The sequence below is a fragment of the Aspergillus chevalieri genome, chromosome 6 (genome assembly GCF_016861735.1).
Source record: "Aspergillus chevalieri M1 DNA, chromosome 6, nearly complete sequence".
NCBI classification, from domain to species: domain Eukaryota; kingdom Fungi; phylum Ascomycota; class Eurotiomycetes; order Eurotiales; family Aspergillaceae; genus Aspergillus; species Aspergillus chevalieri.
The window spans coordinates 777,145-791,076 of NC_057367.1; the positions used below are offsets into that span (position 1 = coordinate 777,145).

Here is a 13,932-nt window from a genome sequence, read left to right on the forward strand (position 1 = left end):
TCATTATTCGTAAATATGACTCGTTTGTCATCATCATCAATAACCATATCCCAGTTCTCAAGAATCACTGCTCTGTCACCACACTTACCTAACCCTCAGCCGAACCACGCGTAGAACCCATCGGACTAGCTCCCCTCCCTCTCCGCGGCACAACCGAAGATGAACTACCCTCCCGAGACCCCAAAGGCCTACCATGTCCATGTCCACGTCCATGACCATGACCATGACCCTGCAAACCACCCCTCGCCCCAAACCGCGGCGGCTCAGGCAAACAACTCCCCGAAGGAGAAATATATCTAGCAGTAGACATATACCCAGGAGGTGGTAGACCCGGAATCCACTGATACCCCATATCCGAATCCATCCTCATAGATAACGAAGGTGATCTCCGCGCACCGAACCCCGAATCATTAAACAACGAAGCCGAAGCCGAAGATGGTACCGCGGAGACCTTTGATCTGAAACCCTGGTGGGATCTTGAGCCTCGAAGGCTTCGTTGGGGAATTAACGCCGCTGATGTTGAAGATAATGGGAGTTGGTTCGTGCGGTAATTGTAATTGAGTTGCTGCAGTCTGGTTTGTTGTTGGTGAAGGCGTTGTTCGCGTTCGCGCATGATTTGCTGTTGGCGCGGGTTGCGGAGGGCGGGGTGGATGGCGCTTGGGCTCATATTTTCGGCCTTTGTTGGTGGTTGCAGGTGTGATGGCTGTTGTTGTGGTTGTGGTTGGGCCAGGTTGGCTGGGACTTTGGGGACTGGTGGTGTGGAGGGTGGTGCGATTGTAGAATCAGACACGGGTTCAGCCTTCTTGAGACCTTCGGATGAAACTTTCTTGCTGGGTTTGTCCTTGTCATTGTTTTTGTCCTTGTTTCGGCGTGGCGTACGCAGGAATTTGCTGGATGAAAACGACGAGGACTGGTTGTCGCCTGTATCGCGCCGTCTGCGAAAACCAAACATGCCTTTTCTATGAGGTGTTTTTGTGCCCTCTTCGCTTGGAACAGAGCCTTCTGTCTTTTGCTTCTGCAGTGGTTGCAAAGTGGATTGGCTGTTTTCAGAGACGGCATCGAGAGAGAATGTCCGGTCAACTGTAGGTCTGGGTTCGGGGCTGCCGGAGGATTCTTGGGCTCGATTTTTGCGAGCTGATGAGCCACTGCGTGGTGGATTGGTTTCTTTCTTTCGAACGGGCGTGGAGGGCAAAGGTGCATCTGGTTTCACCTGTATCATTCCATCCTCAGTTAGACTGTCGGTTCCTTTGTTATGCCCTCCTCCAGACATGTCCTGCTCCTTTGGACGCAACTGCCTCGCGCCTGTCATCTCTGGGACACCCAGCGCAGTCGGAGGCATAGGAAACGCATCCAATCCCAAATCAACCCTCAACCTTCCAACCTCCTCCCTCAAAACACCCATCAACCTCTCCTCAGCCCCCCTAACCTCTCCCTTCAGCACCTCATCCCTCTCTCCAAGCTCCCTTACCCCCCTCTGCACCCCAGCAACAGTCTCACTCAACCCCGCAGACCTCGCATTCATAACCCGCGCCGTATCAGACAGAACCTCGACATTCCTCAGAATCTGGTCCATCGTCCAGTTATTCGAGGATTCGAATGTCTTTGTGAGCCGGTTCACGACACTGTTTAGGTGGTGGTGCAGGGCTTGGACGTGCGAGTGGAGTTGTTGGTCGAGGGTTATGGTGTTGTTGTAGGTTGGGTCTGGGGGAGAGGGGGCGGAGCCGCCGTGGGTTGTTGTGTTTGGGATGATCTTTGATGTGTCTTGAGAGTTGGAAGGTTTCAGTTGACAGAGAGACGGCGGTGGAAGAGGGCTCGACAGTTCGAGGCGAGACACATTTCCGCCATGAACCCCCGGGGATGGCTCAGGCGTGAATTCAGCCCTTTCAGCTCTCAAGCTCTGAGCACTAGTCTGAGTCTTGACAACTTCAGCCTGTCCGCTATTCAGATACTGTCCCTTGCGAGCAGCAGGCGCTTCAGCTGCCTCGAGTATCATAGCGTCGATCTGGTCAGTCGCATCATCTTCCGTAGAATTCTTCTGCTTCGCCTTTTGCTTCCTGATCCTCTCGAGACTCTCATCGTCCTGAGTAGGCAGCTGGGCAGCCAGATCAAGATTCTTACCCAACGACATCTGAGAACCAGGCGCAGACTGCAAATAAACACCTGGGTCCGGCTTCTCAGGCATAAGAACGTCCTCATCAAAGCTATTCTGAAGCGTCGTCGTGCCACTGTAGGGCCTCTCATCTCTAGACAAATCGGAAACTCCCTGCCCCTTCCGAACCTCCCCAATATCCCTAAGACTAAACTTCGTGCGCAGGGCCGCGACACGGGAATGTTTGGTCTCGTTCTCGACGCGTTGGCCTTTCTCTCTGGGACTATCTGCTTCGGTGGTCGTGCTCACGAAGGACGAGGAAAAGACTTGGTCCTGGTCCTGAGCATGGTGGCTGGCCAGGACCTGGTCGAGCTTCGCGTCGTGGGAGGAGCTGAATGATGATTCGCGAGATGTGATGGAGCTGGGGTAGTCTAGGATGGGGGGTTTGTGGGAGGTGGAGGTGGATGCTGGAGAAGAGGTCGAGGTCAACTTCTTTTTCTTTTGACGCAAGGTCTCTAGAGACAGAAAGATATCCACGATAGAAGACTGGATGCACGTACCTTTTGCAGAGTCCGTTGGCTGCTGCTGCTGTCGCTCTTGCTGTTGTTTTTTCTTCTCGCGAGCTTTCATGACAGCCCACGCGTTGCCGCTGCGAGGCGACATGTTGGATACAGGTGAAGAGCGTATCTACCAATAAACCTGTCTGATATGAAGTTGGGAATAGAGCATTTCGAGCCTGAAACAAAGGTGGAAAGGAGAGAAAGTGTCTTATCTTGGGTTGTTGTTGTGGTTGACATTTTCATGTCTGTCAGTGAATGAACAAGCTATGCTAGGGTTGGCGAGAATGCCTCGAATACAGCCTACAATACTCCGGCTCCTACGAATCAAGTGAAGGTCATCCAGTAAATTCATTATCATCACATATCATCATCTGGAACCATCATTATCATCAATCATGACAACCTCAAAACATACAGCAATAGCATAGCAGGCAACACGGCAAGACAAGACATCAAACAACGCAATCTGGATGGAGAGGAGGAATGGATAATAGACAATAGAAAAGATAGAGGGGAATCGAGCGGTATCGAGATAAGCGAGCTTTCTTCTTTTTATAATTTGCCGTAAATCAAGCTTTTCGGGTATAAGCACGCCAGCTCAGACCGAGGCCTATGGCTAGCAAAGGAGCACCAACAACGGTCATCAAGAGCAGTTTCCTGAGTCACGTCAGTTGCGAATTAAACAAAAACGCAAACGAAACGACGAAACAAAACAAAACGACACGTATCTACTGCTCGGTCTTTCCACTGCTGCGGAAAGGCGAGAAAAGAGCACCAAACAGGTTGGAAAACACGGATCGGACAATGGATTTCAACCAGCTGTCGCCATGGTTCAAGGAAACTGCAGTAGCAGTAGTCACTGACCGATTTGTATTCCCAGTAGAAACGTCACCGGCCTTGTTGGCTGCTTCGGTGGTTGTAGACTCAGTTGTGGACTCGGCGGCTGCTTCGACTTCGGGCTTCGACGACGGTTCCGGTTCTGCGGCACGAGCACTTGGCTCAGGCTCTTGTGCGGCGGGAGCGTCCTGCTTACTGTCTGCGGCCTTAGCCTCGCTGTCCTTGATTTCGGGCGCGGCGGCTTCGGACTTCTTGTGAGCGACGGCCACACCAGCAGCAATAGCAGCACCGGCGGTGGCTGCAGCGGCAGCACCAACGCCAAGAGTCTCGGGGGTCAGGATGCTGCTGTCCTTGTTAGCGTCCTCTTCAGCCGGAGTACTCTCCTGGGTGGGTTCCGAGGAACCAGCCTCCTGTGCTTCAGGGACGGTGTCGCGCTGTTCGACGGGGTGGCCATTGGGCTCTTGCAGAGAGTCCTTCGAGGCGGTCTCTGTTGTCTCCTCAACTGCTGGCTCTGGTTCTGGAACGGCCTCTTCTGTCTTGATGGCCTCAACAGCAGAACCCTCAGAGTGGGCGGACTCCACAACTGGTTCTTCAGGAGCCGGCGTGTCGACAACAGGTTCAGCAGTCTCAGTCGCAGGCTCAGTAGCAACAAGCTCTTCCTTGGCGGACACTTCGGTGACCTGCTCCACAACGGGCTCAGCAACAGGTTCTTCCTTGGCAGGCTCTTCCTTGGCAGGCTCTTCGACGACCTTCTCCTCTGCGATTGGCTCCTCAGCGATTGGCTGCTCTGGTTCGGTAGTGGATTCCAAGGGGGCCTCATTTGTGGTCTGGACAGGGGCCTCGACAGGCTCTTCAGGCTCCTGCTTCTCAGCAGCAGGTTCAGGGACGGCTTCGATGGTCTCAGCGGCGGGGGCGGGGACTTCCTTCTTGGAAGCCTCGTCGGTAGTAGTCTCCACAGCGGGTTCCTCGGCCACAGGAGCCTCAGTGGTGGTTTCGGCAGCGGGTGCTTCGACGGTGGGTTCTTCGATAGCCGGTTCTTCCGCAACAATCTCCTTGGGCTCCTCAGCAGCGGGTGCCTCCGCGACGGACTCTTCGACAGCAGACTCCTTAGCAGGCTCCTCAACAGGTACGGGCTCCTCAGCGGTGGGCTCTTCAGTCGAAGTCTCAACAGTTGGTTCCTGGACGGTCTCGGGCTCCTTGGTAGGCTCCTCCACAGGGGCATCAGGAGTGGCCTCAGGCTCCTCCTTGGTGGCGTCAACACTGAGGGTCTCATCAACAGGCTCCTCAGCGGTCTCAACCTTTTCGGCGGGAGTTGCTTTCGTAATAACAGCTTCGGCAGCCGGGGCTTCCGTTGCGGGCTCCGCAGTCGGTTTGGGGGTCTCCTCGACAGGCGCCGCGGGGGTAGGTTCCTCTGCAGCTTCAGTCACTGGCTCTTCCTTCACTGCCTCAACAGCAGGCTCAGCAACCAGCTCCTGCTTCTCCTCGGCCGGGGCCTCAGCAGTGACCTCAGCAACGGGCTCAGCAGTCTCCTGCTTTTCCTCGACAGAAGCTTCAGCAGCGGGCTCTTGCGTAGCAGGTTCAACAACAGGTTCGGCGACCGGCTCCTGCTTCTCTTCCACAGGAGCTTCGGCAACGGGTTCCTCCTTCACTGCTTCGACAACAGGATCGTCCTGCTTCTCCTCGACAGGAGCTTCCGCTGCGGGTTCTTCAGCAACAGCTTCCTCCTTAACTGGTTCAGCAGCTTCTTCGGCGGCAGGGGCAGATTCCTTGGCCACAGGCTCTTCCGGCTTCCGCTCCTGAACAGGCTCCTTAGCGGCCGGTGCCTCTGCAACGGGCTCAGTCGATCCCTCCTTTGTAGGTTCAGCCTCGACAGGCTCCTCTGCAACAGGCTTCTCTTCAGGAGCAGGAGTGGGTTCGTCCTCCTTGGTTTCTTCGACAGACTCAGCAGGGGCCTCTGTCTCAGTCGTAGGTTCTTCAGCGGCGGGCTCCTCGACCTTGGCGGCGGGCTCCTCAGCAGGAGTCTCTTCAACAGGAGCTTCCTTCACGGGCTCCTCAGCAACAGGTGCTTGCAAAGGCTCCTCCTTGGCCTCGGTGGATGGTTCCTCGACGGTTTCCACCTTGACGTCGTCAGCCTCCTTCACGGGCTCCTCGACCTCAGCGGCAGCCGGTTCCTGAGCAGTCTCAGGCTCAGCGGCAGCCTCCGTAGCCGCTGCGGGCTCCTCAACTGCGGGGGTCTCTTCCTTGGTGGGAGCTTCGACAGATGTAGCCGACTCAATGGGCTCCTGTGCCGGTTCCTCAATCGCCAGCTCTGCAGCGGGAGCCTCCGTGGCGGGCTTCTCCTCAGCAATGGCCTTCTCAGCTGGCTCTTCAGCAGCAGGTTCCTCAGCGGTGGGAGCTTCGATCGTCCCGTTGGTACTAGGTTCTTGGACCGGTTCAACAGCGGGTTCCTGGGCGGGTTCCTCAGCAGCTGGCGCCTCTGTTCCATTGGTAGTAGACTCGACGGTTTCCGTGACAGGCTCTTCCGAAGCGGCCTCTTCCGTGTGAACACCGTTGGTACCGTTTGTTGTGGGCACTTCTTCGGCCGGAACCTCCGGAACTTCCTCAGAGTGGCCATTCTCCACCGGTTTTGTCTCTTCCACCGGTTCCGCCTCTGTGCCGTTGGGACGGTTGGAACCGTTTCTTTGGACCTCGGGTTCGGAAACAGATTTTTCACCGTTTGTCATGGGCTCTTCTTCAGCAGCCAGGTCCCCGACATTCAGCACGTTCACAATGCCATTGTCACCGGATACTACAGTAGAGAAGAATCAATTAGCTTCTGTGCCCATTTTCCTCTGAAGGCTTTTCTTTTTTACTCTGGAAAAATCTTACCCTGCTTCGCACCCTCATCATGAAACCAAACAGCATCCTCCCCCTCCCCCTCGCAGAACCGATACTGATACTGGCCCGGAGACAGCTTCATCTTGCGTGAGTAAATCCAGTCCTCGCTCTGTGGGGGCCGCTTGACGGTCAACTTGACGGGCTGCCATTGCGGGTTGGTAAAGGTACCAGCGAGGTAAAGAGGAATGGAATCGGAGGAGCGATGGAGGGCAATAGTGACGTTTTCTTTTTTAGCGGCCATGATAGATGATTGAGTCGAGTCGTGAGTTCGTAAGTCGTAAATCTCTATCAGTTGGGTTTCGGAGGTGGGTGGGTAAGGCGAAAAAAATTAAAACAAAACAGCAGATATGAACAAGATGGGTACTGTACAAAAGAGTAGGGATAGAGTGGTAGAGGATCCTCTCAGATAATTGAGAGGATAAATTGAGATGAGAGGAAGGTGTCAAAAGAACAAGAGGTGAAGGTGAGAAGAGGAAAGAATTGTTGTTGTTGGAGGGGTCCGGCGAAGATCTTCTCAGGTGACTTCGCAGCCCTCAGGCGTCAATCCCGTGACTCAGGCAGAAAATAGACAGCAGTTGCCCCAGAAATCATGCAAAATTGTGCAGTTCTAGCCTAAAATGCGGTGAAGCGAGAACGGGCATACATACATGAGGCGAGGCGAAAGTCGGTCAATAAAGCCTGTCGAGTCACGGCTTGTGTGCAGCTGCATCTCATTCGCTGTCCGATGCAGATTTTTCCTACGCATTACTAGTACTGACAGGTCTAGGATTCAATATTCGCACATAATGTACAGAGCACAGAGTCCTCGTAGTAGTAGAGCTGTCTCACTTCAATTGCTCTGATTTTTTCACTTTTCACATGAACTTTCATCGGATGATCAACACATTACCCGATTGGGCAAGATTGGTGAGGCTGTCCACTCGCCCGGCTGAAGCACAAAGGCAATTCTGAGTCTACTGCTTGTCATTGGGCTAAGATGAGGAGTCCTGCTGATTTGCCTTTCATTCTCTGTACTATTATCTTATCATAGCTGTGACACAAAGAGGCGGAATCCCCGGATGTCGTGCTCTGTACGGAGTATGGTCTGTCGGTCAACAAGATCGAGGTACGCCCCTGCTTAATAGTAGCACGATTAAGTAGCATGAAGCATACCATAAGCCAATCAACAATCAATTCATCTACTCTCTCTCTCCCATTCGTTGCCGGCATTATCTCGCATCCTGCATGCGAGTTAAACACCAATGTCAAACAACGCGATCCGGAAAGCTTGATCAATCTTTGAGTCGACTTTTTTCTCCATTGGATCTGATAAACATCTTTATATTAAATATTGACTACTTGGTAGTATTAGAATTTCACCCACAATACCCAATTCCGACAAAATCCCCTCGCAACAACAAACGCCACCGTCGCTGCCAAATACATCACGCCTCCAAAGATAATCAATCCGCGATAACTCCCATGATCCCGTTCCTGAATCGCACCCGCGATCGGAATCCCAGTGAGAGTCCCGATACTCGAAATCGCAAAAGTCGTGCCGTTCCGCTTGCCCAAATCCTCTGTCTTGCATACTTGCGAGATACACACCGGCGTCAGACTGATCGCTGCGCCGCTCCAGAAGCCAAAGAGCACTGCGTAGCAGATAATCGCTGCTGTGTTGTCACCGGCTTTGAGCCAGAGCGCTAGTGTTAGGATGGAGCAGACCAAGGCCGTGCAGATCATCACATTGAATCGGCCTAGTTTGTCTGCTAGTAAGCCCGGGAGGAAGCGCCCGGGGATGGCGCCTAGGTTCAGCAATGCGATTAGAGCATAAGCGAGTGTGTCGTTCATGCCAATGTAGACGGCGTACGACGCAATGTATGTGATGGGAATGAAGACGGCAAACTCGACCAGGAACACGGCCACTGTGGTCGATGCATAATGCACATCTTTAAGAGCTTTCAAGTCGACAGCACCACCGGCCTTTTTGTTCAAGGGAAGTCGGGTTCTGATTAGGAAACAGGCTGCCAGGCACAAAACGGCGCTGACTAGCGCAATGATCCGCATAGCCCAGGGGAAGCCAATCCTGGGCGCTGCGAAAAGGATGATTATCGGGAATATGACGCCCCCTAAGCCACCTGCAGTACAGGCGATGCCGGTTGCGAGTCCTCGGCGGATGTTGAACCAGTGACCGACGGCAGCTATGGCGGGTGTGAACAGCAGGCATGCAGAGAAGCCACCGAGGACACTGAACGAAAGGAAAATCTGGTAGTATTCTACTGCAGTTAGCCATGTACATGTGCAGGTGGAGATATAGATACGTACCTTTGCTGAAGCTGAGGCAGACCATTGCAACAACGATGCCAATTGACCCGGGAATAATGACATAGTTCGGTCCGTATGCATCGAAAATCGGGCCTAGCGCCATTCATGTCAGTGAGAGCATTCTAAAAACACCAAGCCATTAATCACTTACCCACTTGAGCTGAGCCGATATACAGAAAGAAACCATACGCGCCGTAAATCCAACCAATGCTGGACTCAGTATAATTGCTCAATTGATGACCAGCAGTCCAGGCATGCAGAATTCCCAAACTGTTCAAAAGCCCCATGGACGGGATCATTGCACACCACGACCCCAAGACGACCAGCCATGCTCGAAGACCGCCTTCAGGATATTTATCGTCTTCAATCACCGGTCCTGAAGCCTCCGCGGGAGTCGCGTCGCATTCTTTCGTGGTCATTGTCGCGATGCTGTTGGAGTATAAGAACAAATAGAAACGAACTCCTGAGAGAATATATATATTCAGCTCGATCCCGACTATGACACCATGGCGTGATCAGTGATTAGAAATCCACCATCCTGATTATCAAGGATGTTGCAGTTGTATTGCAGCCTTTTGCAGCTTCCAACCCTGAGTAGAAAAGATTTCCGTCCTAGGATGTCATTTTCTTGGCGTCGGATTTTCGATTTGTTGATGATACCGAGACCACTTCGGCGATGAGTTCGGCGAAGATATTGGTTGTCTGGATGTTAATATCGGATAGTCTACCGTATTCTGAAGTGAGCCCTTGTAGTAAATTAGACCGCATTAGTAGTCACAAGGCGCGTTAAAACGGTTTTATGTCATGTGACCCTAGCCAATCATAATGTACAGAAAAAGCATAGAGGTTGTAGGTCGGAGCGCCCCGCGCTAGCGCTCGGAGAGCCCCGGAACGCCCTTACCGAGTCCCGCTAAATCACATGATCCACAACACTGAGCGTGCCCCAAAATTACACCTTCTTTCTTATGTTGAAATCCTTCATCTGCCTAGTGCCTACACAATTGATATACAACCCCCCTTCCTGCCGTCATAATGCCTTCTACGCTTGCAGATGTGGTAAGGAAATATCAGCCATGCGTTTAAGAAGCACTTAACAAATGCATATTAATGAAAGAAGCCCGCGTACAAAGCCTATCTTGACCGTGTGCCCGCTGGAACCCTGTCGCTACCTCTGATTAAGGAGGTATGAATTAAATGTTACTGAGATGTTTGGAAGGTGCTAACAAGTGTTTAGGGAGAGAATGAGGAGACTATCATTCACGTTGATGAGCTGTTCTGTCGTGTGGAAGACTGTATTCGTGGAAAAGTAAGTTATTACCACTTCTTTATTTTTTTCTAATGCTAAATATGTACTTAGAAAGCATTTCCTGGGACCAATGACCTGCGTTACCATGTGAAACACTATCATAATGTTAATGTTGCGCGTCCTGGAACCGGACGGCCAAAACCAGAGGCAGTGAAGGCAGCAGTTAGTAAGTATATTCTAAGTACTTCACAGGCACTTTGCAGGCACTTACAAAGGATAACAGAGTTTTTCAAGAATATTATTGAAGGCCCTCCTTCTGAGCCTGCCCCCAGCCCTTCAGAGTCCACTTCTCCTGAGCCTACCACACCCCCTGGCCATACCAAGCCGCCATTCCCTCTCACGAAGAAAGGCACTGTAAGTACATTCAAAGCGCTTGTTTTATACCTTTTTGATGTCTGATAAGTGCTTAGGTATCATGTGCTGCCATGCAACGTTGGTGCAAGGACAATGGCCATGCTGTTCCATGTCCTAGTTGTGCAGCGAAGGGATTGAGAGCAAAGGGTAAGTAAAAATATTTTTCTAAACGCTTGATATATGCTTATTAAGTGCTTAGACTGTTGCAAAAATGAGGGGCATTGTGATAACTTTAGTCTTTTTGACCCAAATTCACTTCCCACTGATGCAGAGTAATAGATCGCATTTGTATTAGATCTATTTACAGAATGGATGATCTATTAGCTAGATAAAGAAAGATTCATAAATCTAAATCAAAATATTAAGTTATTCTTTAGCAGATAGAAATTCAGTATAAGCTCAATACATATATTTTTGATAGCTAATAGACATATCATGATGGTATCACAACTAGACCACAGATCTGAGCTAACATTATTGAACCCTTTACTGCTTTAGTGATTCATAAGTACTTTAAGACTGCTCTTCTAGTAATTAAATATAACTAGTGGAGAGCAGTTATTAAGTGCCTATTAGTTGGTAATTCATCACATATTTTTAAACATTAAAAAAGCACTTTGAAAGTACATAGCAGACCTGAGTAATATTCTCTTTGCTATTTTTTGTATAATTCTCTCTCCCGTTCTAAATTCTGCAATTCAAGTTGTCGAACCTCAGCCTGTTCTCTTGCAAGCTTTACCCGTTCTTGTTCAAGCTTCAATCTTTCTCTTTCAATCTCAACTTTTTCCTTTTCAATATCAAGTTGAGCCTGTTGAACTTCTATATTTGCAGAAGCAACCCGTCGAAGTGCTGAGGAAGAGGACCTTGGTACTTAATTAGTATTTTTATGGTGTTTATTAGGTGCTTGATTAATGCTTACCGGGTTGGAGTTCTTCCACGGCTTGAGGATTGCCTTGACCATGATCGTTCACGAATTGAAGATTGTCTTACTGAAGGTGATGATTGTTCATTCCTTAAAGATGGTGGTATTATACCAGAAGTGCTTGGTAATTGAATATTATCATCATCCATAGTAGGTGAACTGAATGAGTGTTGTCGCTTGCGGGAGACTAATATATATAAATTAGGACAAATATTAAACACTGGTCAAGCACTTTTTTAGTACTAGCTAGATACTAATGTAGTACTTACAATCCCGTTGCATATGACGCAAATAATGGGTTTCCATATTAGTTGTCCGATTGGCATGAAATATACTGAAGGTTTCACGTCCAAGATACTGTTGAATATCTCGCTTATCAAGAATCCAGGCACTAGGAAACTGTAAGTACTTATAGATTATTAGGAAGATATAAACCAAATACCTTTTTACTGCAGGCAGTAGTAATTGCTGTCTTCCAAAGGCATAGGATTTATTATGAGTTTGCTCTGCAGTATTGGTTGAGTTTCGGATAAAATCCCAATGTTCAGATGGAATTAATGAGCAGTGCTTATTTAACCCAGCTGCAATTACTGGATCTCGCTTGTGTTGTGCCCAGTGGAAGACATTATCAGCATTATCAGTCTCATGTGCTAGTTTTGTTGTCAATAGAAGTGCTAACATAGCATTTATCAAGTAATAATCAGTACTTACCTTGCAATAAATCAAGTAATTTGTAATAGTCGTCCATACATTTACAGGTTAATAAACCTGCCATTCTTTGACGGACTCCCTGCTGATTGGGATGATTTCCAACAGCCTTGACAATATTTCGATGAAAGTGGACCTGGCAAAAGACTATAGTACTACGAAGATGTTCTTCAGTAGTACGTGAAGGATCAAGCTCATATAAGTACTTTCCAAGCCCTTAAGAAGCAGTATGTTAGCACTGATTAGGTACTATAAAATTTCACTTACCACTAGTTTGTTTATTATCCATGTCACAAATAATTCCTTGAAAGCCTTCTTGATGGATATGCCAGAAGCAAACTGATTGTCCAGTCACATTGGCAATAACTTGAAAGACTCTTTTAAAGAGTCGATAGTATCCAATTGGGCTCTCTTGATTGGTGAACACTCGAACTAAGGTAATAACTGAAGTGATTTTTCAATGTGTTAGTGCTTAAAGGGTGCCTATCAAGTACTAAGTACTTACTTTTGCCATGATTTGGTAAATAAGTTGTAAAAACAACTTCATTTAATTTAGCAGCCTTGAGCCGCTTATAAGACATATCAACCTCAAATGACTTGAGTGTTAAAAGGAGCTCTAATTGCTCCTTCAATGCACAGATTAACATAAATTCACTGTCATCTTGGTACTTTGCCTGAATATATTCCTAGAATACTAGTTTAACACCCTGGAGGCATTAAAGAAGCGCTTGCAAAGTACATACCTTGATCTGAGGATTGATCTGCATTTCAAAGGCAACTCCATTATAGTGCTGCCCTTCAGGAAAATGTAAAAGCTTCTGTCTTTGAATTATAGCAGTAACCCGATCAGTGTTATTCAAACTTTGATGAACATCTGCTAAGGTAAATGCATTATTATCATGGCAGAACTGCTGGAGAGCAGGGGACTTCAAAAATGTGGCTAACAATTGTTTAGTACTTTTTTTGTAATAGTCAAATGCCTTAGAAGCACTTACATGTTGTCATATCAGGTGTGAGGGTATTGAAAATGATTTTTTCAAGACACTGAATGATTCGTGCTGGGGTCTTGGTTAATGGTGGTGGTGGATGTTGATGAACACCTTGTGAAAGAAAGATATAGTAAGGACAGGTTTTTTGATCAATAGGAAGCAGTAGATAAAAATAAACTTCACAGCCTAGTTTAAGTAAGGCTCCAGATCCTTGTGGGTGGTTAATCCCTGCATAAAGTGTTTAGAGAAGCACTTTATATGTAGTAAATAAGTATTAACATACCACATTTTAGGCGCCTTGTTTTTTGATGTAGTATCATACTACATTCTTCTGGCATGGGATTGATATTATTGTCAAATAACCCTTTTAGGAGCTCAACATTCAGTTGAGTTCCTAGAAGCCGGCGGTAAAAATGATATCGAGGGTTGTTAAGATAATGAACACATCCAACAAAGGGTATTAATTCACCGTTCACATCCTAGTCATATCAGATAAGTATCTCGTATGTGCTTGAAAAGTATTTGATAAGTACTTACTGGTTCCCGATGGTACTGAACGCCTGGACTACAGGTATCAAGTTGTTGTAGACATCCTTTTTGCCTTTCAAAACGACTCAGAACTGAATGATAAAACCTAAAAAGACTTAGTGCACACTTTTCAAGCACATAAATAGCACTCCCTAAATATTAGTATAGTACTCACGTGTAAGTGTTCCTTCGATTTTGATCTGGCTCAGTCAAATCAACAGCTTGTTGTGCTTGCCGCATTTGAGACCAGATGCTATTATTATATGATGTATGAGTGATTGATTTCAAATCAGAAGATAGATATTCACATATCTTTACTCCTGAACATTTCAATCGAACTTTTAGCACTGGGGCTCTTAAAAATGCACAATATATATTTTTCCTTGAGATCTCATCTTTAGAGTATTGCACCTGTCAAGTACTTAATTAATATATTCCAAGCACTTAACAAGTACCTT

The 13,932-nt window shown here is 48.3% G+C and overlaps 5 protein-coding genes across 5 annotated transcripts; 1 reads left to right on the forward strand and 4 right to left on the reverse strand.

Annotated features, from left to right (window-relative positions):
- Positions 1-88: 88 nt before the first annotated feature.
- ACHE_60264A (uncharacterized protein) lies at positions 89-2,752 on the reverse strand (the record flags this gene model as incomplete). The annotated part of the gene is made up of 2 exons (XM_043281419.1): positions 89-2,556; positions 2,650-2,752. 2 exons carry the CDS (start codon positions 2,750-2,752, stop codon positions 89-91), a joined length of 2,571 nt encoding a protein of 856 aa, XP_043138900.1.
- Positions 2,753-3,377: 625 nt separating this feature from the next.
- Positions 3,378-6,604, reverse strand: ACHE_60265A (PT repeat family protein; the record flags this gene model as incomplete). Its single annotated transcript, XM_043281421.1, has 2 exons — positions 3,378-6,274; positions 6,355-6,604. 2 exons carry the CDS (start codon positions 6,602-6,604, stop codon positions 3,378-3,380), a joined length of 3,147 nt encoding a protein of 1,048 aa, XP_043138901.1.
- A 1,106-nt stretch (positions 6,605-7,710) lies between these two features.
- ACHE_60266A (putative oxalate/formate antiporter) lies at positions 7,711-9,086 on the reverse strand (the record flags this gene model as incomplete). Its single annotated transcript, XM_043281422.1, has 3 exons — positions 7,711-8,618; positions 8,668-8,760; positions 8,819-9,086. The coding sequence occupies 3 exons, from the start codon at positions 9,084-9,086 to the stop codon at positions 7,711-7,713; spliced, it is 1,269 nt and encodes a 422-aa protein (XP_043138902.1).
- Positions 9,087-9,699: 613 nt separating this feature from the next.
- Positions 9,700-10,603, forward strand: ACHE_60267S (uncharacterized protein; the record flags this gene model as incomplete). The annotated part of the gene is made up of 7 exons (XM_043281423.1): positions 9,700-9,723; positions 9,785-9,850; positions 9,902-9,973; positions 10,025-10,139; positions 10,197-10,327; positions 10,384-10,474; positions 10,527-10,603. 7 exons carry the CDS (start codon positions 9,700-9,702, stop codon positions 10,601-10,603), a joined length of 576 nt encoding a protein of 191 aa, XP_043138903.1.
- Positions 10,604-10,982: 379 nt separating this feature from the next.
- ACHE_60268A (uncharacterized protein) lies at positions 10,983-13,284 on the reverse strand (the record flags this gene model as incomplete). Its single annotated transcript, XM_043281424.1, has 10 exons — positions 10,983-11,190; positions 11,247-11,436; positions 11,519-11,640; positions 11,692-11,899; positions 11,961-12,173; positions 12,225-12,401; positions 12,463-12,643; positions 12,701-12,897; positions 12,953-13,174; positions 13,230-13,284. 10 exons carry the CDS (start codon positions 13,282-13,284, stop codon positions 10,983-10,985), a joined length of 1,773 nt encoding a protein of 590 aa, XP_043138904.1.
- Positions 13,285-13,932: the final 648 nt, after the last annotated feature.